Source organism: Electrophorus electricus, chromosome 5 (assembly GCF_013358815.1).
Source record: "Electrophorus electricus isolate fEleEle1 chromosome 5, fEleEle1.pri, whole genome shotgun sequence".
NCBI classification, from domain to species: domain Eukaryota; kingdom Metazoa; phylum Chordata; class Actinopteri; order Gymnotiformes; family Gymnotidae; genus Electrophorus; species Electrophorus electricus.
The window spans coordinates 8660818-8687767 of NC_049539.1; the positions used below are offsets into that span (position 1 = coordinate 8660818).

Here is a 26950-nt window from a genome sequence, read left to right on the forward strand (position 1 = left end):
ACTTCCTCTTTTAACTCGACTTCGTCAAGATGGCACTGGTATGTAAAGTCTCGCAACCCGAATTCCCAAATAGTGGGTTTTGGTGCGATTTTGTTGACGGACTAGCTAGCTAATTGTTAATTAGAGTTAGGAAAGTACTTAACTCTTGACGGTTCCTTACCGCCATGAGAATACATAATGAGCTAATCTGACATCATTGGTTTGCGTGAGCACGTGTAAGGCCAGTAGTTTAGCCTACAGGCTAACTAGTTAGCCATGAAGTGATTAATGCCACCAAAAGGCAAGCAAAAACAAGTAGCTTCACAATACTAACGTAGTTTGTTGTAACTAACTAGGGACGCTATTCCAAAACGATAGTAGCAGTCGTTCTGGTCTAGGTGACCAGGCGTTCTCGCCCATGCGTGGCACCGACCTGGCATTTTCCTTGGATCGCGTTCCTGTGTGTCTGGTCGTGCTCCGCTCGTGTATCTATGTCACACGTATTTTTAGTGGGGTTGGATGAACCATTCGAAGATTATTCAGGTGAAATGCAAGACTGATAGAAAGAGGAAAATGGGAGGACGATTAACAAATGCGCAAGCAACGCTTGTTAACTAGCTAAGTGATTACTCCTCACCGCTGATGGTCACACATTGACGTGATAATGAGTATTTCTAGGTACGAGACGATCAAAGCGTGTGATGTTTATATTCAGGAAATTTGCCCCGTTGGTTTCAGTTGATGTATGTGGTAATTGTGAAGACATATCGAGCCATAATACATAAGTAACATCTAGCTCGGTTATAAGTAATAATCAGGTTTCCATATTAGTTCCATCTCAGCATTTGTAGTGTACAGTGTGCAGAAGTAAAATAAAGCACCGTGAAAAAAACCCAAGAAAGTTCGTACTGGTGCATTACACGAAGAATTTTAAAACATCCGTTAATTTTAGCCAATTGATAGGTTCTGTGAATTCACCGCACCTTGGTGACTTCTAATCCAAAGACTTTTTGTACTGATCCCCCAGAAAAGGCAGACTGTGGTAAAAAAGAACAAAAAAGGAGCTTCCTGGAAATTCACATTGGACTGCACTCACCCCGTGGAGGATGGCATTCTAGACTCAGCTAATTTTGTAAGTAGAATAATGACTTTAAGTATAAAATATTCATGTATAATGATGAATTTTGTGGTGATTTTAGTTACCTGCTTCACTAATGCTGTATTTCAACTAGGGTTCCCTTCCCTAGTTTAATGCCTAGGGCTCTCTTCCCTAGTGGGGTCATTTTGTTTTATCACAAACAGGAGACATTTCTGAGAGAAAAGGTGAAAGTTAATGGCAAAACAGGCAATCTTGGCAACATAATTCAGATTGCTCGCCAAAAGAACAAGATCACAGTGACATCAGAAAAGCAGTTCTCCAAGAGGTGAGGCCTGTGAAGACTCAAAAGAAAATAAATACCTTAATGAAAATGTTTTCTTATTTGCACCCTTAAATGCTTCTCTGGGTGATATGATGCCCTTGTTAATTATTTGCAGAAATGCTTATAATTCTTAATTCCAATCTTGTAATTCTTGTTCATACATACTTTTCTTTCCATTCATGCTAGGCATTTGCTAACTTGCCAAAATGTCTACCTTGTTTTTAAACTCCAGCTAACTCGTTCTGTTATTTCAAATAAATTTTACTTTCTGACACTTTATGCTCTGAAAGTGACTGTATATTGTTCCTCAGGTATCTGAAGTACCTCACAAAGAAGTACTTGAAAAAGAATAATCTTCGAGACTGGCTGAGAGTGGTGGCCTCCGACAAGGAGAGCTATGAGCTGCGCTACTTCCAGATCAGCCAAGATGAAGAGTCGGAGACTGACGAGTGAAGGTTTAGTTTGTGGGCAAGAGTGGTGTATTGAAATCCTGTAGTAGTCACATCTATGTCGAGTTTTATGATTGTAAATAAATTTATGGATATGCACCAAACTTGAAAATAGTTTTTATTCCCTCTAGGCTCTCATGGCATTTTTTTATATGTAAAAAGATTTAAATTCTTGATTTTGGCATGTTTTATAAATGATGGTGAAAGAAGTGTAACTTGAAATTTAAAAGAATTCAGACAGGCCAGTGGTATCTATAGGCTAATGAAATCTGTCTTTCCATTGTTCTTTATTGAGCAGACTTCCTTGGCATTAATCAATGATTATCTATTCATGTCCCAAGTGTTGGGTAATGTAATTTACTGGGAATGCTCAAACTTTGCCACTAATTAAACAGTATCAGCAGATTGTGTTGCATATGAAGAGCAATGTTTATGTATGTTAACGAAAATGGCACAAGCCTGCTTTTGTCTCAGGACCAATACCTAATATCCTAGCGTTCAAACAATACTCTTAGTTTCTGTGCCTAAGTATCTGTTAGCTTGCAGATTTTCAAATGTCAAAAATAAATTAAGCTTCATGGTAGGCAGGTTGAGGATTTTTGGGCATTATAAAGTTCTGTGTTTAATTACTGGGATGTGCTTTTAGTGCTTACTTTTCAGAAAATAAAATCTCATAAGGCCACATGTTAAATTGGCCCATTGTTAGGTGTAAGCTTTTCACAGAGAAAACTTCAGTTGTTTGGGCCTTTCATCATGTTTATCACCTGATCCAAGCCAAAGATTAGTGAAAATCTCATTAACAGTTTCATCAGCTCATCACAAAGCAACTGGGTGAGGGTGGGATTGTTATCTAGCTAGATGGTTGGGGGATGGGTAACCACTATAAGTGCCCACTCCTAAAAGGAGACGAAGTACTTTTTGCAGTTAATCAAGCAGCACAAGCTGGTTATGGAGGTCTCATCTGATGAGAAAAGAGTAGAACAAGAGGCAACGTTATGGACAACTGAGAGAAGAAAACGCATGAGAGGACGTTTCCGCGCAACTTTAGCTGGACTACTGGAGCTGGAAGTCCTGAGGGTCAGGCACAAAGAAATGGTGGAGACTGCTTTAGGCATGTGTGAAAGTCCTGACCATTCAGGCAACTTGGAGCTCCAGCAAAGACGATATCAATACTGGGTGGAAGAGAGCTCCTCCAGGCTGAAGCTCAAACGTAGTCTCTCGCATGAGAACAACATTGAACACAAAACGTCTCTGACCTCTCTGGACATTAAAAGGACTGCCATGCACTCTTCAGAAGACCTACCACAGCTCTTCTGCCACAAGAAAAGCACAGCCCTTGCACAAGAAGACAGTCAGTCAAGGGCTACCTCCGGATTCTGCGAGAGTGAGTTTGGAGACATTTATAATTGCACTGATTATAACCATGCTATTAGTTCTCTCTCCACATCTTTGGCCTCTTTAAGTTACCAGAGCACTGTGAGCGATGCAGGATACAGTAGGTGGGAAGGTGCTGTGCAGCGATGGCCTTTGCTACTGAGAAATGGTGAAAAGCATAGGGGGAAGAGTGACCAAGAGGCGCAAACTTTTTCAGGGGATGTGATTCCCAATGCCAGCTTTCTCTCTGTGGCTGACCTGTACCCCGATTCACACTGGCCTGACATTTCTGACATATTGCTGCCGCAAGTGGTGTTGGAGCATTCTTATAGGTCTGATCTCAAAAGTTGTCAGGGTTCAAAGGTTTATCACTACCCAAGTCCACTACATGCTGTAGCTTTGCTGAGTCCTCTATATACCCCGCAGAGCCCAAGAACACACAGGAGGAGAAACGGGAGATGTTCTCCAGGAAGTTCTACCCGTAACTCAAGCTCTTTACCAAGACATGGTTCTGTTCAGGAGAAAAGAGATTTTGAACATGCTTGCTACCGTTCAGAATCTTCTCCATTGCTGCAGTCCACCATGTCACTGCCTCAGTGGCATGCCAGTCGGAAAGACAAACATGCTCATTCAGAGAACTGTAGGTGTGAGGATATCATTTTAAAGCGAGTCCATGGTCAACTCTGGAGATATGCTTCTGCAAAGAGCAATGAAGGTATCCACTCATGGTCAAGGAGAAGCGCAGTTACACTTCACCGCCCTTGTTCAATGGGCAAAAACAGGGCAGCTTTTAAATGTTCCCATTTTCAGATTAGAGGAACAGAAGCAACAGCATGTGAGCCAGCAATCTCATTAGCACCTCCCCAAACATCGTATAGTGGGTGCCTTAGCACACTGAAGGAGAGAGCTAGAAGACACACAGCTGCTTTGACCAACCTGAACATTTTCATGGAAAGCAATAACACTTCATTTGATGCATTATTTCATCGCCGCCGTAGTCTTAGAGGTTTTGGTGAGAAAAACTTAATTTGTCGTGGGCATTCCTTTCCATAACTAAAATATAAGGGAGAAGAGCCAGATTTGGTTGCAACAACTTATTTCCAATGAGGCTATGTGAGCAAGACCAAAGGTTTAAAATAAGGGAACACATTTTAGCAGCATGGTTTTATGATTAAAAAATAATTGGAGAAACTGTTCATTTTATCACATTTTGTTTTGTTGCTTACAGCTTCTCAATATGTAGTTGACCTACAATTTATTTGGTGAAGGATGTTGAGCAATGCATTATGTTATGTTCCTGATTCATTTAGTATTAAGATGATTAAGTCTTTCACATTTATAATATTTATTCTCATGATTATGAACTTTTATGAACTTATAATAAAAACAAACAAACAAAAAATGCATGTCATTTTGCAAGGTTGGAAAGTTGATTGCATTATTTAAAGACTACCAAAATTCAATTTAAATACTATTTTTCAATCTCTTAAGTGATCCTTTATTGTGAGTTCAAAAGCATTGTTTGCAAAGTACTTGAATTAATCACCCAGATTATCATTCAGTTATTATGTACTTTAAATAAAAGAACACATTCACAAAACCAGCTACGTTTGATGTCATGTTATGTGTCCTGATTCTGGATGTATTAATCATTGTATCTGAGATGAGACCAAAGAAAAAATTCCAATCTCACTTGGACAATAAGGTCATTCAGTTCAATTCAATTTTAACGGTCCTGTTTAGTTGAGGTGTAGCCAGTGAAATGGATTTTTGATTGTGGATCCACCAGATGTCAGCAGCGATTCAAACGGGTAGCCGACGGTTAGAGACTAGGATATACACTTTAGCGAACCATATTATAAAATATTTTGGATTAAGTCAGAGTTTTGGATTTAGTGAAATTATTTCAAGAAACAAATTATGTTTTTTTTCCTTTGATATCATGTCAGTACTATTGTTTATCTTCTGAATGTGTATGGGGATTGCCAAAAAACCCAATTTTCACTGTTTCTAGACCAAAATAGCATTTTCAAACTTACAACATACCATGAACTCAGGCTCTACTTTATCTATCATAAAAAGGATTTTCTTTTAAAGGGGATGGGAGAGTAGCCTGCAGGTCTTACTGGGCTATTTTTGCTGACGAGAAAGTTATATGTTCATACATGTGGGAGTCCCTGTCTTCCAGATGTTAAAGATAAAAAGGGGTTCTTACAAATACATGTGGACAAAGAATAATTTTAAATTAGAAAGGCAAAGTTTGTGAACAAACATTATTCTGGCTTGACAAAGCAGCTAAAAACAGATTAAAGGCTGTTTGGCTGTTTTAACACTGATAACTCAATAAATACTGTTAAATGATGCTAAACATTGTATAAACATAAAATGTAATCCTGAAGTACTGTTTAATGATGTTAAATGCTGTTTAAACATAAAATGAAATGTAATTTGCTGTGGGGTAGTTGAGAGTGAGGGGCTATTTCGTTGTTGTGGTAGTTGTGATTAGCTGTGGTGCTCTTTTTCTCTGCTAATAGGGTAGATAGTGTTGAGGGGTATTTTGCTAAGGGATCATTTGGGTTGAGAGGTAATTGGCTGTGAGGTAGTTGAGGCTGAAGAGTTATTTAGCTGTCAGGGTAGTTGTTGAGGCCAATTTGGCTGATGGAGTAGTTTTTGAGGGGCTGCGGAGCAGTTTGGCTTGAGGGGTAATTGGCTGTGGCGTAGTTTCAGCTGATGGGTTGTTTAACTGTCCATGTAGTTCTGGCTGGGGAATGAGAGTGGAGAGGGTCTGTGAATGTGCTTTGTGAAACTGGCCAAAAGAACATTCTGCCATTCATTTCCTATGGGAAAAAAAAAATCATAATTACAATCTGTGCCAGAACCACAAACACACAATTCCCTCATGGGAACTACATTTGTGCTGAATTTGGTAGCTCTACAACAGAAACTGTGGAAAGTGAAAAGGTCCACAACAGTTAAATAACCCCACAGCTTCAAGCTCCTCACAGCAAATTACATTTCATTTATTTTTCCATTTTCACAGCGTTTAACATCAGTTCACCTTATTTCAGGATTTCAACTGTATTTCAGGGTTGCTTTTTACATTTAAGCAGTCTTTAACATCATTTAATGGCATTTATTTTATTGCTGCTGAGTCCCCTCATCAAGTCTGATAGCTATAGCTTGAGAATTATGGGACTTCACATAATATCACACAAAATTACAGGGTTCCTGTGGAGGGATGGATGATGCAGGCATGAATAAAGGGATAGAAAGGGTTGAATAAAGAGTGCCATCAGTATGTCAGTAGGTGCAGTTTGGTGATTGGGCACAGTAGTATAATCAGTACAGCAAATTTAGTTGTTTTACCTTTACCACTGAATTTTGATTACAGATACAGTTTGATGACTATAACTTGAAAATTAAAGGAGTTATAAAATGAATGGATTCCAATGGAAGGATGGAGGGATGAATTGGCTATGGGGTAGTTGATAATGAGGGGTTATTTAGCTGGGAGGAGGTTGTTGAGGTCAATTTGGCTGATGAAGTAATTGTTGTTAAGGGGCTTGTGAGGGGTGATTAGTTATGAGGGGTAATTGGCTAGCTGAGGGGTAGCTGAGGTAGAGGGGGGTTTAGCTTTTCGGGAACCTGTGGTTAGGAGGTTATTTAGTAGTTGGGGTAGTTGTTGAAGGCAATTTGGCTGATGGGGCAGTTGTTGAGGGGCTGTAGATGTAATTTGGGCTGAGAGGTAACTGGCTGTGGGATAGATGAACCTAAGCGGTTATTTAGCTGTGAGGGTGGTTTTGCTTGAGGGTTATTTGGCTGTGTAGGGCAATTTGAGTGTGGGGTAATTGGCTATGGGCTAGTTGAGGCTGACAGGTTATAAAGCTGACATGCAATTCTGATTGAGGGAATGAGGGAGAGGAGAGGGATCAGTGTGTGTTCTGTGAAAGCGGCCTATTGTGATGTCATGGAATCTTACTGTTACCTTTTCTGCCATTTATTCCCTGTGGAAAAATATCGACTTTGCCCGGTCGTCACGCAAAACTGGAAGTCCAACATGTCCCAAAAGCACAAGCACACTATTATGCGATATATGTTTATACCAAATTTGATGATTCTACGACAAAAGCTGTGGGCTGTAAAAAAGTTTAAAGTTTGCGAATACGGTAAGAAGAAGAAGAACTAGAAAGGCAAAGTTTGTGAACAAACTTTATGTTTGCTTGTCAAAGCAGATAAAAATGAATAAAAGATGGTTTGGCTGTTTTAACCCAACCCTAGAAATGTGCATTTCCTGAAGAAAATGAAGAGTGATTGTGCAGCTCATTTGAGTCCCAGGTGGTTTCTAGGTAGTTGCTATGGGGTACAATGTGGTTGGTAGTTGGTTGCTATGCTGTTGCCAGGTGCTTGCTAGCTGGTTTCTATGGTATAGAAGTTGCTTGCTATGGACTTGCTAGGTGGTTGCTGTGGTATCACAGGTGACTGTTATGCAATTGCTAAGAGGTTGCTGTGGTCTTGCTAGGTGGTTTCTCTGATATCTCATGTGGTTGCCTGAAGAATATACTGTCAGATAAAAGTAGTGATTGCGCATTGCATGTACAATCATTAAATAATACGAAATGAGATCAGAGAATAAGAACAGAATGTTGGCTTGGTCAAACCAACATCACAATAAAAAATAGAGAACAGGTTTGTCAAGCCAACCTAATAAGAAGAATATCAAGAAGAAGACAATATTGGATATGTCTAGTCAACATTACAAAGGATACCATTTTAATAACAACAACAACAACAAAAAACATTTTATTCCTCAAACCTCATTCCAAGAGCTTGAGTTAAGGTGTGTTGAAATTTTGGGCATGTTTAATGATGGAGACTGAGGTTGGTTTTGGAAGCATGAAAGAATTTTGGAGCATACTTTCAAAGAAAACATTTAAATGCAAACTAAACCACCACAGGCTATACCAACACTTCAAATTCAGACTCTCATGACACAACTCTGGACAGACATGATCAGTGGTTGTTTTCAATTGCAGATGAAATAAAAACAGAGAGAATAGAAGAACATTTTTTCTTGTTTTATATATGCCAGTGCCTTGGAGGCCATTGTGAATAAATCTACTGTGATCTTTTTTTTTTGGTCCATAAGACATTAGGCCTGTTTTAGAAAATCCCATAAACATGTATAGAACGCTACCGTGTAAGAGCAACTATATGTTCAGTAGGTAAGTAAATGAATATTTTTTAACATATCTAGGTTCATGTTCCCTTACTCATCTGTTTTGTGTTATTCTCTCAAAGTTTAAGGTATTTTCAAAGCTGGTATTGCTCCTGCCCTTTCAGATTATTTAAAATATGGATAATCTTCTGCAGTTTTAACATTCGCACTACAAACACTAATTAGGGGTAACTGGTTTATCACCATATTTCTGTATCTCTATTTTTTACTATACGAAGCTACTGGCTTCAGACATGTTTTGTTTTCTTGCCTCTAAGATGGCCCTAAATGGGTGTATAGGCTTCCTTCCAAAGGGAACCCCATTGAGGTATGAGCTTTAAAATAACCAGGGATCTTGTAATTCAGTTCAGTCTTCAGTTCAGTCTCCAGAACACACTCATAATCCTACTCCATCAGGCTCTCTCTCTGCTGGACAATAGTTAAGCACAGATTCTAACCCCCTTTAAAATTAAGCATGGAGCTGCAGTAGAAAAGCACTCTGATGGTTATATTGTTTGTTTTTTAAAGTTCTTTATGTCATTGCTTTCAGCTTAATTTGCATAAAATTGCTGATACACAATTAGATGATGACCCCTTATATGTTTCAAAGAGTCATCATGGTGCCTACAGAAGTGATGTAGTTAGAGTGTAACCATGGCAACAGTGAGTCATCCAAGGCAGATCTCTGCGTCCTTTGCAGAGACAAGAGACCAGATCACCCTGATGTTGTTATTGGGCACTGACCAAGCTCATTGTTTTTGGGCTGGGGCTCAAAGTTGCTAATAAAACATGTGATTTGGAAGGATGTAGATATTACAAAAAATATAAAGGTGTGATAGATATGAATCAAAGCAAAAATCATGTTCAGATCAGAATGTCTTAAAACATTCTGAACTCTCTGTGGCTCTGTTCTTTTCAGAAGCACTTTTCAGAAAGTGTTAAATTTTTAAAGACTTTTAAGTATTCAGTAAAACAGTAATCTTTTATTTGGTTAGGACAGCTGTTAGTGGGATGAGCCAAGCTCTTCTTTTTATGCACTTAAAAAGGCCAGAAAAGCTTTCAGGATGCCATGCCCAGCTGAATGAGTCACAGCTTTCCTGCTGTAACAACACCAGATCAAAGCAGTGAGGAGCAAAAGCCTCTTACGTCAGTTTTACTCCTCTAGTTGAGCTGATGTGCACAGTCTGTGCTCTGGCTTATCTTTGCTGCTGGCACTATCTCAGCCGATAGTGATAGCAGAGTTAAAGAGGCTGTTGCAAATCACACACTGCTGAGCTTTCAGAGATGAGCAATACCTACTTTTATTAAACCTGCCATATTTTCCAGCATTAAGCATTGCTAGATAATAGAGTATGAAGAATTGTTATGCCAAAAATGATGACCTGTAAAATAAGTGTTATATAGAATCTGCATACTCAAAGGCATCTATATTAGGAGATACCTTCATTTGGAAATACATTAATTAATTCCATCATCTGCATTATTAATTTACTTATTAATACTGTAAGTTGAAGAAACTTGGCAAGTATGAGGGGCTGCTGATAGTAAGGATTTATTTATGAGCATTTCTGGTTCTTTTTTTAATTTAAGTTTGAATGTCCCATTCAACCAAGAGCTGCCCAGTGCACGCTTTTGTGTGTGATGCCTGGTCGGTAATAATGCCCATGCTGTCCTTAGATCAGTTTAGTGTGACTTGTACTGGCATTGGCACAAGTGAATACACCCCATGACAATAAAGCTGAGGTTTAACTCATTATGCATGTTACGTGGTGCCTTTTTATTCCTCAGGTAGCCTAACTAGGTCAGCAGTGCAGGCATGTGTCTAATGTAGGCTACTATTAATGAAAATGGTGTATTGAAAAGGCTACTTGTTTAGTGCAGCACTATGAGAGTGACGCAAACGTGAAGCCGTGGCATCCTCTGACTGTCACCATAGCTACACGTTGATTGAAGCGGAACCTGAGATCCACTTGAGTCTCGAGAGCTGGAGCCCAGAAGGAAGGAAGGTGATTAAAAATAAATTAGTTGGCATATTCCAGTTTAGCACAATAAAAACAAATCCTCCATTTGCGACGCTTTGTTGCCACACTTGCTTTTCTGTTTAATCATTTGCTGTGTCAAATACGTTGTATATTGAACCCTGACGTTTTGGAAACCGAACTACATTTAAGGCGTTGCAACTAATCAGCCGCCGCAGTCCAAAAACAATATCTATCATGCTATTCATTGAAACATATCTGTTTGGAAATCCAGTTTTCAGTCTGTTTTTAGGGATTTTTATATACGTTTATCAGGATATTGAACGTGCTTCTGGTTATTGCTGGTCATTTTGACTACAGGCTACCTCAGGTTTTTTGCTTATGTCTTGGTGTGAGCGACGCCTGTGTGGTTCACTCTGGAGAGAGAAGGAAGGAGGTAAACCTTTAAATAGGCACTATTTTCTTTTTTATTTTCTCATCGTCGCATTAAATATTTTCATATATTTAGCTTAGGTTTTGTGTCGGGCAGCGCATGGAGGTTGAGAAATATTAATTTAGGAATTTTTAAAAAGTAGGCAATAGACTACTTTGAAATATCCGCCGAAGCAGCGGTGACGTGAGCAGCCGCTGAATGGAGGACAGCGCTGAATAATTCATTTTGATCACATGGAATAACCAATGAATAATTCACCACACCTCGGCACTGTCTGTATTTTCTGTGCCTGGACGATTTCCTCTAGAGATGGCTCAAACAAGCGCGGTCTGTTGATCTGTAGGTCCACCACGGGTAAGTTTCATGCTCCGTGTGAACTAATAATTGTTGCTTTTCAACCGAAATTAGACAGCACCACCCGGTTCGAAGTCATTTCAACTAGCTGCATCACCATGAAAGCGGACACATACAGGTCATTCCAGTCCCACGCGACTTAAAACAGTATTAAAACAAGAGCTGAAGCGTGCTACTTTTTTTTTTTTTTTTTTTTTTCCAAAATCTGCCATCACAGGATTGCCTCATGGTGTTCCTGCGTGTCCCGGGTAGTTTGGAGAATTGAGAAGTTGCACGCTCTATTTTGATAACTCTCGATGGGCACGGAATCGACTCATCATCCTTATGAATATTTCATTCGAGAATGGCTTTACATTACAGCAATATAAGATGCACGTTTCACGAAAAATTATATTAGATGGACTAGGTATAGATATACCTTAGTTGATTCGTCATCGGTAGCTTTAAACAAGGCGTCTTTCTGTGTTTACACAACCGCCAGAAGAAAGTATGAAAAAGGAATGTTGACGAGGACTTGTGTTGTCCCAGCGGCGTGCCACAGGAGCTAACCAAGGTCCTGAATGTCTGTGGAGATTAGCTCTTCTTTGTCTGTTGGAGATTTGGATGCATAATTATAAACACATACGGGGCCTAATTACCCCGATATTAATTTTAAAGTTTAACGTAAAAGTGTTTCTAAAAGTGTTTCAAAATGTCAGAAACCTTCTCTTTGGACGTAATGTTGATTTCAGGTCGTTTTGTACGCGTGCACCTGGTTGACCCTGTGTAATTCTTTTAGTTTTGCATTTCAGAATTTTCAAGTTTGTCATTGCTTCTGCTTATCAAGGTGTAGGTGTTGGAGGTCTGAAAGGACTGGATAAAATAGAAATTTCTGTCATGATATTTAGATATTTAAATGTCAAAAGCAATCAAAAACAACTGACAAAATCCTCTAAATAGCATTCGCATAGGTTATCCAGTAATTTACCCCTATCCATTCTCAAATGAATCCTCAATTAGTTCACTGATTACAGGAATGTAACTAATCTGAAGTAATTATTGGTGGCTGCCGAGCGCCATGGTTTGGACGGCTCCAGTTCATCCAGCAGTACCAGCTGTATGATCTAATTTCCCTTTAGCTCAGAGCAGAGATGGACTGCAGGCCGCATTCGGTAGCACGCTACTGCGCGCCTGTGTTGCGTGCCCCTGTTGCGTGGTCCTGTTGGATGCCCATGTCACGTAAACCGCAACAACAGTGTTTTACTCTCTCTTAGCATGTTCCTGCAACTATACACTTTTCTGTTCTTGTCCATGGCAAGTACTACAATCATTATAGACCTTAAACATGTGATTTTATAAATGTCACTAATACCATGTAAGTAATACAGGATCAGCTGCTTATAATTCTAATGGTCTGGGTTGGCGTTATGCCTTTCCCCTCTTCTGTAGTGTTTTGGTTCTGTCTTTATCCAGCACTCCAGCCTTAGAGTGCCATTAGAGCTGATGGGAAGCAAAGTCTGTTGCTTTTAGACTTACTTCCTAAACACTGTCTGGGAAATGGTCCATTCTTCAGCCCAGACCCCCTTTCCAGATCCCAGCTGTGACGTCAGTGCTTTGTCTGTACATAAAGAGCAAATGCAATGAAATGACCTCATCAGTCAAGGTGCCCTGAGTGATTCATCTCAAAGTCTATATTGATTAATCTTTTTATCAGTGACTGACTTGTGTTTCTGAGCTTACTGTCCCTTTTTATTTTGTAGGATTTCAATTTGTCTTCAATTTTAACTTATATACAGTAGCTTGTGGAGACTGAAATATTACTTTACATTTTGTGATGTCTGCCACTGTACATTTATCTAACTGTAGAGTCACAGAGGTCACAAAATGTAAAGGAAAATTATAGACCAGGTCGAGATGAGTTTGCTAAATACTATTAAAGCCTACAAAATTGTGCAAGAGAAAACATGGCTTGATGAGCATGTGGTCCAGCAAGGTGCTGAGTCATAAGTGAGACATGAGCTACAGACTTGTAGCTGTGACACAGGAGGAGAAGTGTCTGCCTCTCTCTCTCTCTCTCTCTCTCGGAAGATCCCTCTCTTTGTAGCCTATCAGGGTCGAAGAATAAACCTCTTCCATCTGCCTGTTTCAAAAAAGTGGTCATAGCAGTGGCACTTTCTGACGTTATGAGGATGGAGCAGTCGTCCTGTGCCCGGACTGGTAATTACAGCCAGGCGGAGGGGGCATCTCAAATGTCTGAGGTCTGGACTCATTCAGCTGCAGTTAGTGGAGCTTGTTTGAGTCAGACACAGGTGTACATTAGAGTGAAAGAGATCAACTGTGGGGATGGTGTCAGTGTGAAGCACCACAGTGGAAAGAAAGCTGCTGAGGAAAGGAGACACAACTTAAAGGCATTACCAAGGAAGTGTTTGATGTGTAGGTGATGGAAATGGAGAAAGTGAGAGTAATAATGCATGAAAGTAAAAGATTAAAGACTAGGTGCAATTTCCTCTCATTTTTTTAGTACTTGTCAACAGTGGTGCTTCTAATTGTTCTGTATAAATCTACCTCCATTTTGTTTGGTCTGTAACTGTTATTGTTGTTGTCTATTCTCCATTCTGCCTCTTCAGAATGAAACTCAGGAATGGTCTGTGATGCTAGGCCACAGAGCTCACTTTGTTCTTGCCATTTGTATTTCAAGACCCTGCTGCATATAATGTCTGATTGTTGTCAAACTCTGGGCTGTATTCACTTTGATTTCCTGGAGTTTTGTCCAGCAGTTAATGTTACATGAGTGCTTTTGGCTAATTCTCTTGCTCCTGTCCTGCATTTTGTGGTCTCTCCCAGCATCTCAGCACAGGCCCTGGTTTTGAGCAGCACCATGCTGTCACACATGCTGGTGGGTCCTCTCTAAGAGACCAGCAACAGCGAGAGAGGGAGAGAGAGAGAGAAACGGGAAAACGAGAGGTGAGGCACCAACACTTACGAGCACAGGAGCAAGAGGCTTCTGGAACGCAAGGTCACGAGGCACTAAGACGGAGCGCATTCATCACTGGGCCACTAAGTCAACCTGCGCATCCTAATCATCCAAGATGAACTCCTTTTTATCGAAGCTGGACCCCAGGCGCATTGAGTGGGACATGTCCTGGTATGGGTTCCACTCCCGTGTGCTGCGCACCAAACCAATGGAGTCCATGTTGGAGGGCTCTGTTGACATGCATGGGACCAGGCTGGCGCAGGTGCTCACTACTGTGGACCTCGTCTCTCTCGGCGTGGGCAGCTGCGTGGGCACTGGGATGTATGTGGTCGCTGGGCTTGTGGCCAAGGAGATGGCGGGGCCCGGAGTGATCATGTCCTTCATCATTGCGGCCATGGCATCGATCCTGTCAGGTTAGACAACAAGCGCTCGGGATTGGTGGTGGTGCTTGTGAAAATGTTCAGTGGAGGTTTGAGGCTTTTGTGTTGTTGCTAATGATGCTAGATTGTCTTGTATCTTTCTATCTGTCTGCTTTTTTGTCTCTCTATTTTTCCAAGCCTTTGTGTGCGTGTATGTGTGGGTATGTGCATGGGTATGTGCATGAAGGAAATACAGGGAGCTGATAAAAATGACCAATTATCTGTGTTTACTTTCCCATTCAATCTGATCCAGGACCTCACTAATCATTCTGAAATGGCTTCTTCAGCCTGCTGCACCCTTTTCAGTCTGCTTTTATCTGGCATCTTACTCTTTACAGTTCACAATGTCACTTATGTATGAACCCAATTTGCAAACATTTCTGGTAAAAAACTATTTCAATGGGTTTAACTATGCAGTCTGTGTAAATGTATACATATTTCACCGCAAGGAGTGTGCTATGCTGAATTTGGGGTACGAGTGCCAAAGACCACTGGCTCAGCCTACACCTACAGCTACGTCACAGTGGGGGAGTTTGTGGCATTCTTCATTGGGTGGAACCTCATCCTGGAATACCTGATAGGTACAGCAGCAGGGGCCAGTGCTCTTAGTAGCATGTTCGACTCCCTGGCCAACCACACCATCAGCCAATTCATGATCAATCATCTGGGCACTCTTAATGGTTTGGGTGAGTGACCTTGACATTCTGCAAAATTTCCATGCAATGCATTACGCATATCAGGATACTCTGATCTAACATTACATGTTGATTTTTGACCTTTCAGTCAGGGAGGTCATTATATGCAATATGCATACGCAGTGCCTCTCTGCCTTGCTCAGGTAAAGGAGAAGAGTCTTATCCTGACCTGCTGGCTCTACTCATTGCTGTGGTAGTAACGGTGATTATAGCATTAGGCGTGAAGAACTCTGTGAGCTTCAACAATGTACTAAACATCATCAACTTGGTCGTCTGGGTGTTCATGGTGATTGTGGGCCTCTTCTTCCTCTCCGGATCCAACTGGGACGATGGCAGGTTCCTGCCCTACGGCTGGTCAGGGGTGAGGACAGGAACAGCCTGCTTCCATTTGCCATGTGACCAGTGCGTTGTGAAGTCATGTCTGTAAACGTAATGGAGGATCAGTTTATCTTGTGGCAAATGGAAGATCTCACTATTGTGCACAGAAAGCGTATAGGTGTACTGAAACACCAGCCATAAAGTGCTAATGTTTTGTTGTGCAGGTGATGCAAGGAGCAGCCACTTGCTTCTATGCCTTCATCGGGTTCGATATAATTGCTACTACGGGCGAGGAGGCCAAAAGTCCGAACACTTCCATCCCCTACGCCATCACCGCCTCCCTGGTCACCTGCCTCACAGCATATGTCTCTGTTAGTAGCCGACTGCACACACTGAGCTGGGCCTGTTTCCCTTATGTCATTTTACATTCTTATTCATTAATATAATCAGTAGTCTTAGAACATACTGGACTCTCTATTTATACTTGTTTCTCCTTTCATAAAAAGCAGTGTAAAGAGTTATCTGTACTCTTGCTGAAGGGTTTTCACTGCATTAGCCAGCATTAGCTGGTTTCTAGGTCATTGCTGGGAAAACTGGTGGTTTTTACCGACCGTTCATCACACTGTGTATTTTGCAGTATTGGTTATTCAACATTTAGTTATCTGAATTGTGAAAAGTGAATGAAAAGTTTTTGCAATTAAAATCCCTCATCCAAAAAGCTGAACATACTTTGAGACAGGAATAACCATCTAATTGTCATTTTCACTGCTAATAAATTACTTATGTCTACATTGTTATTGAAAAATTGGAATTTGTGTAGTCATGAGTCATACCATGAAAGCCAACCATCCATAGCCAGAAGAGCATTCATTCAACACTCATTCATTCCTTCAACAATCCTCCCTGGCATTTGACTTTCACTTCTGCAATTTTTGTGGTATAAATGTTTCAGTGTTCATTACATTTTTTGTAGTACTTTGGAAAATAACTGAATACCTAATAAACGTATGTGTTGATTTATTTTGCGCTAGGTGAGTGTGATCCTCACCCTCATGGTACCCTATAATCAGATCGACGAGGATGCTCCGCTGATGGAGATGTTTGCTGCGCATGGCTTTCTGGCTGGGAAGTACATAGTGTCTGTGGGTGCCATCGCAGGTCTCACTGTCAGTCTGCTGGGCTCTCTTTTCCCTATGCCCAGAGTCATCTACGCCATGTCAGGCGATGGCCTGCTTTTTAGGTCAGCGGGTGATCATCTATGTGTATGAGCTTTGCAGACGTGTGACTCCACGTATATGCATGTTTCTGCTCTTTTGGTCATTTATGGAACAAATGAAATGTGATTGAAAAAAAAAAAAGCTGTTCTTCCTTTGAATGTGTGTGTGTGTGCATGCTTTCTCGACAGGTTCCTGTCTCACGTCAGTCCACACACGGAGACTCCCATGGTGGCATGTATCGTGTCTGGCTCCATGGCTGCTCTGCTGGCCCTCCTGGTCAGCCTGAGGGACCTGATTGAGATGATGTCCATCGGCACACTGTTGGCCTACACGCTGGTGTCCGTGTGTGTGCTCCTGCTGCGCTACCAGCCCGAGAGAGATGGCTTCACCACCATCCTCCCGGAGGAGGCCGAGGCCTGGAAGAGCAGTGAGGTTGACATCAGCTCGCCCACCAGCGATGGAGGCGAATATGGCAACACCTGCGGAGCCAAGAACCTCCCCTCCAAGGGATATGATGAGCGGCTGATCACATCTGACTCCGGTGGCTACCAGTCTGACAGCTCGGTCTACAGCGAGAAGGGCATGGAGTTCGATGACAAGGCAGAGGGCATGCTGACCTGCCTGCTGAAGCGTGTGCTGGGGGCCAACTACTACACTTTGAGGATACGTCTGGGCCTGCCTGATTTGAGTGCCCAGCCCACGCCTGCTACGGGACGTACTGTCACCTCCTGTGTCTTCCTGCTGTTCTTCCTGTCCTTCCTACTCTGGACCCTCGTCATATATGGCCTGGACGAGACCTCAGGGGCGGCGCTCTGGGTCCTGGAGCCACTTGTGATGTCCATTGTAGGCTTCATTGCTTCCTTGATTATCATTATTCTACGGCAGCCGGAGAGTCCTAGAAAACTGCCATACATGGCGCCTTGCGTGCCCTTCGTGCCCGCAGCTGCCATTCTGGTGAATGTCTACTTGATGCTCAAGCTGTCCAGCATCACCTGGGTTCGCTTTGCCGTGTGGTGTTCTTTGGGTATGATGACTCTAATAATCAAATTAAATTTTAAAAAAGGTTTCCACACTTGGGGATTGAGATGTGGGCATCATCTCCAGTCTCTGTCCCTCTTCTCTCCTCATGCAGGTCTCATGATCTACTTCGGCTATGGGATGTGGAACAGCTCTCTGGAGCTGAGCGCCAGAGAAGAGGAGGCTCATGCCAGCACCTACCAGAGGTACGATGCCGAGGTTGACGACAGCTTCGCCGTTGATGAAGAGTCCCACCCTAAGGAGAGCGCAGAGGAGGGCTACCATGGCTGGGCAGCCGAGCAGAGGGGCTACCAGTACCAGAACCAGCAGCAGCAATACCAGTAGTGAGCCAACAAACACAGAACACCTCCTGATGGTTGCAGACCCCTGAGGCAGGGACAGGAGAAAAGGGCTTTGAGCAGCTGGCCATTGATGACATGGGACCAACAAATGAGGGAGGACTGCACAGACCATTTGTGGAAATGGCAATTAGTATTGGTTTGACAGCTGTTTCCACCTGACCATATTTTGTTAAACATGACTATAGTTGAGTAGTTTTTGTTTGTTTTTTTCAAAGCTTCTTTTTTTATTTGCTTGACATTGTACAGTAATGTGCAATTATTATATAACTATGTTTATGATGATGGTATCTGCATTTTCAGATCGAAATTAAAGGCAGATATGCATGGGAGGTCTGGAAAGGTAGTTCAGTTTGGCTCAGTCAGGAGATGAAGCTGCCCACCCATCTGCTTTGAATAACGCTTCAATAGTGCCTTCTCATTTCCCAATTACTCTAATGACGCTTTCAAAAAAGAGAACATGTCTCTGTGTCTGCTTGGTGTGTACTACAACTTGAAATTCCCCAAAATTATGTTTGTCAGAGCCCACTTGGAACAAAAAAACACAATGCATGATTTTGTTTTTCCTTATTTTATATGAAAAGAAAAAGCAATGCAAGTTTATCTTTTCTAAAGATGCCTGTACTTCATAACAACATTCATGCGGCTGTCTTGTTTTAAGAGGTCAGTGTACAGAAATATGACTGGCATGGCTGAACAAATAATACAAAACCTTTTCAAAATATTCCACAACATTAATATCATGTTATTTATATTGTGGTTTGCAGAATATTTTACTGCTGTGGTTCCCTCCCCCAGCTGTTCGAATCTGTATGTCTTTGTTCCTGTTTTAGATTCAGCTATGCGTATAACTTTTGTCTCAAAATAAAAAGTGTGTAAATATACTTAGATCCAGAGTGATTTTGTTGAACAATGCATATTTCAAATTAATTAAAATTATTATTTTTATTTACTTTATTTATTCATTCTACAATTTATGCTCACTTTACGCTATTCTCTGTGTGTGTGTGTGTGTGTGTGTGTGGTGAATGCATGCCCTATGGGATGTATTCATTTTTTTAGCATGGGTAAACAAAATAGATATTAGTCCTGCTATTAGTCCTGCAGCCAGTTCAGACCTAATTTGGTTAGAATTGATCCCAAACAGTGCATTACTCTCTACGCTCTTTTGAATATTGTCCAGCATGAACATCAAGAATTCATTAAATGTGACAGACATAACTGAGTTAACAGACCACATGCGAGAGAATGAGGCATTAATTGGTTTAACTAATGAATATTTTCTCTTTGGGTTCACAGATTTCCTGAGGGATCCTGAGCAGGATGGAGGGAAGAGCTTTGCAGGAAAAAACAGAGAGAAGACAACTGGCCTCCTAGCACCTCCAGCTTCCTGCCTGCCTGCAGTTTGACTATCTCTCTGTCATATGACCAGGTAGAACAAATAAAATCCCATGACTAACATCTTCTTACAAGGGCAGTCTGCGATACACATAAAACAAACTTTGTAGGACTATCGTAAATGAATACAATCAAAAGATGAACATAGTAAAAAGCTTATAAAAAGATTAGAAAGAAGCATTATAGAGGACACTGATGGTTGAACGCGTCCAGAGTGGAATAAAAAGGTAAAATGGGTTTTCTAGGTGTTCAGGTGGTTGCAGTGAAACCACGGCTATGGAAAATCGCACATGCTTTCCTTCTGTGTGTGTGTGTGTGTGTGTGTGTGTGTGTGTGTGTGTGTGTGTGTGTGTGAACATATGCCTGTGTATGCAAGTGTGAAAGGTAGAGGGAGTGACAGAACATTCCCTGCCTTCAGACGTGAATCTGTGAATCTGTTTGAAGTCTGTTCCAGCCTGTGTCTCTGCTCTCAGACGTGGGCGCTTTTGGCATGGCTGTTCGAGGCCTGGATGGAGTTGCTCAGGCCGCTCTGTTTGGAGTAGTAGAAGCGGTTCTCATGGTGCCGGGCTGCAGCGTCCTCCCCTGAGCAGCACATCACAAGAGAACCCCCCAGGAGACAAAGGGCAGAACCCAACCAGCCAGCATACAGGGAGAACCCAAATGACATCAAGCCGTCCTCGTGATGAATTCCGACTGGAAACCACACAGTAGACACCATTCCACATACAGCTGTGAAAGGAGAACACACCTTTATAAATAATCCCCTGATTTTACATCACTAAATATCTAATAAACATGGACTGACAATAGGTCAACAAACAATCTAACACTCACAGCAACAAGTGTATATGTGGAATTTTTAAAGTATAAAAAGAACATCCTCAAAATAGCTGAATTATCAGACAGTATAACACAATGTCATTCTGTGACAAATGACTAGGGCAGGCCCTTCCTACAGGATGACGGATACCTCTGGAGAATCTAGGGAAGAGTACCCAGGCTTGCAGCTAGTTTCAACACCATCACTACAGAGAGGAAAAGGACTTCGCAAACAGATGGTGAGTGACCTCATCCTGATTTGAGCTTCGTTTAGGAAACCTCAAACTTCAAATATGTATATAATCTGTAGAAGATTACAGAGATTAACTGCAGTGTACTGTAGTTAAGGAGGTAGAGGCTGAAGTAATAAAAAGTGCAAAGTAGTGCTTTAGTGCACAAGGTTTCAAAAGAGACAGGCCGTTTAATTCATTCTTAGTCGTCAAACAACTGCTTTGTTGTATTAGTTGCACACTAGCGTGGCTGGAATCACAACCTGCAGTCTTTTTCTGAGGAGACCGAACAGCATAAGCACACAACACATTGTCCACCCACCAACAAAACACCTCAAATCACAAACGTGCGCACTTGAGCGGTTCGTTTTGAGTGCCAGCGTATATGCGAGAACAACTTACACATCAAGAGTATTAGGACCCCTCCCGTGATGGCGCGCCTGCGCTTGGTGCTTTCTGTCTCGTGGTTGAGCTTGACGCACGGCATCGCCAACAGCACGAGCATCATACACGGGAGGCCAAGGAGGGAGGCAGAGATCATCAGAGCGCGAGAAATCTGAATATACGCTGGCAGTCCAAAGGTTCAAACACATGCAAAAAAAGAAAAACAAAGAACGGCTTAAAAGACACTTCAGATGCTGAAAATGGCAATAATGATGAAATGACAAAATATTCCACATGGGCAACTTAATTAGAAAAGTTCCCAACACTTTTTATAAATTGCGACAATTCGTTATTCCTGCGTAGTAGGTGATTAGAGCATATCAGACGTCTCCTCGAAAAATCAAAACTCAGGTCAAGCAAGTAGACAGGTATAACGAACAAAGTGTTTCAGAACCTTATTAATCTTACCAGGCAGCGTAAGAATCTGATTCAAGGATTCACAGTGGTAAAGAGATGCAGAAATAACGCATTCTGCCCATAAGCCTTTAGACTCCAACTTGTCCAACTTTCTGCAGGTCTGTATTCCATACTGGCATGTCACCACCCAGTCATTTGTAGAGGTCGCAATTATAATTCCAATCCATCCGATCACACTCAAAAAGAACCCACAAAGTAGTCGACAGCTTAGCGACATGTTGAAAATTGTTTTTTAAATGTTATGGGGAAGAGCGGAATGGGTTCAATAAATAGTTTACGTGACAGTGAGTTCGATGAAACTTGGATTCTGTAAGTTATTTTTGTATCATGGTCCTTCGGTCCACAGGCAACGAGAAACTGACCTCAAAACACACTAAAACGTAAACTGTATCTTTACATAAAAGATCGCTTTTATAGTAGGCCATTGGCGCCGCGCCCCCTTTATGATTTTAAACCAATTAAAAGAAGGGGAAATACATACGAAATAACGTCTGTTGTCATATACCCTGCTCTAGAATCAAAACTTCACTAAACATTAGTCTAGCCTAATACATATGCATAGTAATTACAGCAGACAAATACGAATATATACACCAAGATGACTTTATTCACATATATATATTAAAGTGCTTCAGCAACATTTTGACAAACTAGCTAGAGAAGATGATGTAGATAATATAAATATATATATATATATATATATATATATATATATATATATATATATATATTAGAGTGAGACAATCAGCAGGACTTAACTGACACGATAAGTGAATAAAGTCATCTTGGTGTATATAATCGTGTATGTGTGTGTATATATATATATATATATAGTTTCCTCCTTTGAGTACATTCTCTGTACCTTTGACATTTTAATAAATAAAGTATGCATAGTTTGTAAAGCTTAAAAAAAGATCACAAAAGTCACAATGTCTCATGTCCCTGAGATTAATTGAAGGATAGCAAGTAGGCTAATATTTTTTAATTAGCTAACATGAGCTAATACGTAAATTAAACATTGTTACAATTTTACACATGAATCTTTAAAATAATATTTTATGCATAAACAATGCAAAAAAAAATTATAAATTTGATCAATTTGTCCTCATTTTTTGTCAGCTTTGCTATATTGAGGGGGGGGGGGGGGGGGGGGGGGGGGGGGTGCATCCTGGAAGTTGTAATTGCCTGTCTTGAGTCACATGACCTGAGTGAAATATATGCGTGTGTGTGTGTGGGGGGGGGGGGGGGGGTGTTATATATAATATTTGGTCAATTAAATGTTCATTTTTTTGTAATTAGTTCTTATCATGGTGTGCCAGGCATGCCGCCCAAGGAACACGCCCATTGTCACACCACTGTCTCTCACTCTCACACACACACACACACACACACACTCACACTCAAACACATACACACAGACGCTAACTGACACGCACACACTCACACTCACACACACACACACACACACACACACACACACATCACTTGCCCTGCTCCCAATCACCAGATTACTGACTGCTTGCACCTTTGGTTTGTTTCCTCCTTTGTTTTCTCTTTCTATTTAAAGCCCAAAGGAACATTTGTGCAGTGCTGTGCATCACTTCTCATTACTGCATGCAAAGGATGCCCCTAGTGAACACACTAGTGAACACACTAGTGAACACACTATGCTGCTGCATTGCTACACCTTGAGAGCTACGGCCAGCAATATCGCCTTTCCTTTCCTTTTTTTAGTCTCCTCGCTGCAGTCCTTCCTTTGTTAGTTTGTATCTCGATGGAGAACACACACACTTCATACCCAAACTCGGGTCTCTCTCCTTCCCTGCCAATGACACAGAGGCGAATGCAGCGAACTTCAATCCATGATTGATTGACTTCACTGGTTGTATGGAGAGCCTCTCTGTGAGTCCGGCCATCAGGTCTGCTGAGCGCCCAAGCCTCTTGGTGACTGAGGAAGTGCCCTGCCATATTACCACTTCGGAAGTGTATGGTGGAGATCCTGATGGCTGCGAGGGGTTCGTGATGCAGTGTGTACTCTATTCCTCTTACCAGCCCTGCCTGCCTGAACATGCTAAGGTGGCCTTCGCTCCTGGCTCATGTGGAGGGCTGAGGCCTGGTGGAATGCACTGATGTTCTACTCCTCTCTACTACTGTATGATTACCACAGAACTTATTCCAAGAACCAAAGGCAGTGTGCCATCATTGGTGTAAGGTTTGCAGTCAGCCAATGAACTACACAATGGAGTTCCAGACATTTGTTGCCGCTGTGTGGTGGAATGAACCATTGCTTGTGGACTCCTTCATCAAGGGTCTATGAGGAGAGCTGCAGACAGAGCTTGCCTGCAAACAGGAGGTGGCATCCTTGAATGACATTGTCCACCTTGGCATAATCTAAGACTGCCTCCTGGAAGAAAAACACTGCTCTCTTATTCGCATGTCTAGGCAATCCATGTCCCCAATGCAAAAGTCAGAAGGAGCCCATACAGTGAGGGGGAGTCTAGCACAGGGCTGATGAGAGATAGAAAAAGAGAGAAGCTGAGTGCAACTCCTGTCTCAGTGATGTTTTGCATAGGTCCATACACAATCCTCTGTAAACAAGGTGACATACAGGGTCATCTTTCTGGGGAGCAGCCATGCATCATTTGGCCTTCCATGTCTCTGCCCTGAAGCCGCCTCAAGGAGAGTGGCAACACTACCAGATCACCACCATCACCGCTGGAGCTTAAGCGGGGTCCATTGTATAAGGTGAGTACCCTGCTGGACTCACAGTGAAGGAAGAGGCAGCTGCAGTACCTTGTAGAATGGGAGAGGTACAGCCTGGAAGAGAGAAGCTGGGGGCCTGCATCCCAAATCTGGATCCAGACCTGGTGGCCTCCTTCCATTGGGCGCACCCATCCAAACCTGCTCCCCACTCTCAGGAGAGGGGGAGGTTCAGGAGAGGGGATACTGTAACGGTGCACTAGGCACCAGCCTGAGGGACAAGCCCATTGTCAAGGTCAAAGTCAAATTGATTTATATAGTGCTTTTTTACAACAGCTGTTGTCACAAAGCACCTTTACGCATGTATGCTTTGAGCAAGCCAAAGGTTATCGTCACAAGGAAAAACTCCCTAGATCATGGGGAAGAAACCTTGAGAGGAACCAAGACTCAAAGGGGGGGGGGGGGGGGTTCCTCACCTGACAATCGACACCATAGTAGCAACAATATTAAACAATAGACAATCGAACAAATTAAGTAGTGAGAGAAATAACAATAAAAAATAAGCAATGAATGTCTATTCCAGACTTCTAGAAGTCCTAGTCTGGATTTGATGAGTGTACATATGTCTGAAACCCATCTTGCACTAGACCTGTCCAGGGCATCAAGATTTATTATGTAATTAAAGAGGAAAGTCCTAGCTATCTTTGGGTCTAATAGAAGTACTGTTTTGTCATAATTAAGTGAAAGTTTGCAACATCCTGTGTCTGATGTCCTTTACATATTCTTGAATACTATTAAGCTCATATTTGCCCTCTGGTTTGGCTGAGCAATATAACAGTATCGTCAGCATAGCAGAGGAAACTAGCACAGTGTTTTATGTACAATCACACCTAGAAGTAGCATATATAAAGAAAAAAAGCAGGACCCTAGAACAGAGCCTTGTGGGACACCAAAACTAACCTGTTGTATACTGAAAAGTCTCCATTTATGTTGACAAACTAGTAATAATAGGCTAAATAAGATTTAAACCAGGAAAGGAAATGATTCCTCTAATCCCCTAATACTTTCCCCAGGAAATTATTCCCTTAATCCCAACAACATTTTTGAGTCTATTTAGTAAAATGTGATCTATGGTGTGAAATGCTGCATTGAGATCAAACAATATAAGAAAAGAGACATAAGCCAACAACAGTTCATTAACTAGTTTAATCAGTGTTATCTCTGTACTATGATGAGGCCTAAACTTTGACTGAAAGACTTCATGTATCTGGTTCTGATTCAGATACAGAGCTTGGCTGCTAAGATACAGCTTTTTCTAGGAGCTTGAAAATATACGGAAAGTTTGAGATCAGCCTGTAGTTTGACAGCTGACATGGGTCAAAGGTAGATTTTTTTGGTAAGTGGTCTGATTACTGCTGAGTTGATTTAGGTAAGTAGTCAGTGTTCAAAGAAGATTTCAATAAGTTTAGTAATGGTTCAATTACTTCAAGTATAATTTCTTTAAGAAAGTATGTCGGCAGCAAACATGCACATCGCACCTGCCCTGCATCCAATCAGCTGATTACTGAGTGCACCTGTTCATTGTTTCCTCCCTTTGTTTTCTCCATCTATTTAAAGCCCATGGGAATGCTTACCCAGTGCTGTGCGTCGCTCCTCTTTGTTGCATGCAAAGGATGCCCCGTGTGAAACTGCTACTCTGCTGTGTCGCTACGCCTCGAGAACTACTGCCAGCACTATCGCCTTTCTGTTCTTTTTTTATTCTTCTCGCCACAGTGCTTCCTTTGTTAGTTTGTGTCTCATTCCCTCACTCACGTTTCGCTCCCTCCCTGCTGAAGTCACAGTACTCAGTATATCATGAGAACAGTATGTACTACCATTACAAATAAGTACATAGTGCATATGGTACCTGATTTTGGATATAGCCAAATATAAATTTATGGTGAATTTGTCTGGCCTGGTATTATTAAACACTGATCACCCAAACAAATGCATTAGATGTTAAAACAAGAGTTGGAGCTCATTACCTTATTACTAAAAGGAGTGGCAGATCAGAGTGGCACCTGGTGGTTTCCAGAAACTGTAATTATAGCAGTCAAAGTGTACTCAAAGTATACAACCACCACACTGGTTTCAAATTTGTCAGTAGCAGCAGCAAAAAAAAACCCCAAAAAACAAAAGATTTTGCTGCTTTATTTCCAAAATTTCCAATAAAAAAGATGACCAGGGACTTTACTCTCTCTTGGGCTATGAGATACAAGACTTTGATAAAGCTTTGATGCACAGGTGAATCAATATGCTTTGCAATAGTGAAATGGACTATCAAACATCCCATCCCTAATGATAACCCTAAGTGAGTCATTTTAACTTTCAAAGTATTGATAATTCCAATGGACATCAGTTTTCCATAATACTATTTTATGGCACAAAGTTTTCCATTGAGATAATTTTATTTAACAATCAATCCAATTTTAAGTGAATTGTAGTCTAAGGCATAACTTTTAAAGAATTTAAGGGGTTAACTGTGCCTCTGCAATACTTGGTAGTATTTTTAGTCTGGCTATTTATATTCTGCACAAGATTGCCATCTAGTGATTATCTGGTATTAGGATTTCTAAGGGAGGCTTGTAAAACTATATGAACTGCAAAAGACAGATTAAAACAGAACTGAAAAGAAAAGATAAAACTGACCAAAAACTGACTTTGAATTTAGAATACAACAAAAGTCAAATGCTAATCAGTGCAGAACATTTTTTGCATAGC

General features: G+C 41.4%; 3 protein-coding genes across 4 annotated transcripts; 2 read left to right on the plus strand and 1 right to left on the minus strand.

The window, feature by feature from the left end:
* On the plus strand, positions 1 to 1953 carry rpl22l1 (ribosomal protein L22-like 1). Of its 2 annotated transcripts, XM_027008026.2 has the most exons (4): positions 1 to 38; positions 1007 to 1111; positions 1282 to 1403; positions 1712 to 1953. In XM_027008026.2, the coding sequence occupies exons 1-4, from the start codon at positions 30 to 32 to the stop codon at positions 1851 to 1853; spliced, it is 378 nt and encodes a 125-aa protein (XP_026863827.1). In that variant the 5' UTR covers positions 1 to 29; the 3' UTR covers positions 1854 to 1953. The 2 variants fall into 2 exon arrangements, with proteins under 2 accessions (XP_026863827.1, XP_026863828.1); XM_027008027.2 differs by lacking the exon at positions 1 to 38 and having other exon boundaries at positions 1018 to 1111; positions 1212 to 1403.
* Positions 1954 to 11126: 9173 nt separating this feature from the next.
* slc7a14b (solute carrier family 7 member 14b) lies at positions 11127 to 19066 on the plus strand. The gene is made up of 8 exons (XM_027008120.2): positions 11127 to 11204; positions 14028 to 14570; positions 15026 to 15262; positions 15415 to 15632; positions 15814 to 15960; positions 16621 to 16829; positions 16995 to 17830; positions 17939 to 19066. The coding sequence occupies exons 2-8, from the start codon at positions 14273 to 14275 to the stop codon at positions 18166 to 18168; spliced, it is 2175 nt and encodes a 724-aa protein (XP_026863921.1). The 5' UTR covers positions 11127 to 11204; positions 14028 to 14272; the 3' UTR covers positions 18169 to 19066.
* cldn11b (claudin 11b) lies at positions 18738 to 21873 on the minus strand. The gene is made up of 3 exons (XM_027008121.2): positions 21482 to 21873; positions 21032 to 21196; positions 18738 to 20309 (listed from the first exon to the last, which is right to left on the minus strand). The coding sequence occupies exons 1-3, from the start codon at positions 21705 to 21707 to the stop codon at positions 20050 to 20052; spliced, it is 651 nt and encodes a 216-aa protein (XP_026863922.1). The 5' UTR covers positions 21708 to 21873; the 3' UTR covers positions 18738 to 20049.
* Between the last annotated feature and the right edge of the window lie 5077 nt (positions 21874 to 26950).

What these genes read in the sequence shown, in the direction of transcription:
- slc7a14b (XM_027008120.2), top strand. Translation starts at nt 14,273, where the DNA reads ATGAACTCCTTTTTATCGAAGCTGGACCCCAGGCGCATTGAGTGGGAC. An exon ending in GGGCACTCTTAATGGTTTGG is followed by an intron (nt 15,263 to 15,414) that starts GTGAGTGACCTT and finishes TGCCTTGCTCAG; the next exon opens with GTAAAGGAGAAGAGTCTTAT. An exon ending in TGCCGTGTGGTGTTCTTTGG is followed by an intron (nt 17,831 to 17,938) that starts GTATGATGACTC and finishes CTCCTCATGCAG; the next exon opens with GTCTCATGATCTACTTCGGC.
- rpl22l1 (XM_027008026.2), top strand. An exon ending in TTCTAGACTCAGCTAATTTT is followed by an intron (nt 1,112 to 1,281) that starts GTAAGTAGAATA and finishes TATCACAAACAG; the next exon opens with GAGACATTTCTGAGAGAAAA. An exon ending in GAAAAGCAGTTCTCCAAGAG is followed by an intron (nt 1,404 to 1,711) that starts GTGAGGCCTGTG and finishes ATTGTTCCTCAG; the next exon opens with GTATCTGAAGTACCTCACAA.
- cldn11b (XM_027008121.2), bottom strand. Translation starts at nt 21,707, where the DNA reads ATGTCGCTAAGCTGTCGACTACTTTGTGGGTTCTTTTTGAGTGTGATC. An exon ending in TCAGATTCTTACGCTGCCTG is followed by an intron (nt 21,197 to 21,481) that starts GTAAGATTAATA and finishes TTGGACTGCCAG; the next exon opens with CGTATATTCAGATTTCTCGC. An exon ending in GGTCCTAATACTCTTGATGT is followed by an intron (nt 20,310 to 21,031) that starts GTAAGTTGTTCT and finishes CTCCTTTCACAG; the next exon opens with CTGTATGTGGAATGGTGTCT.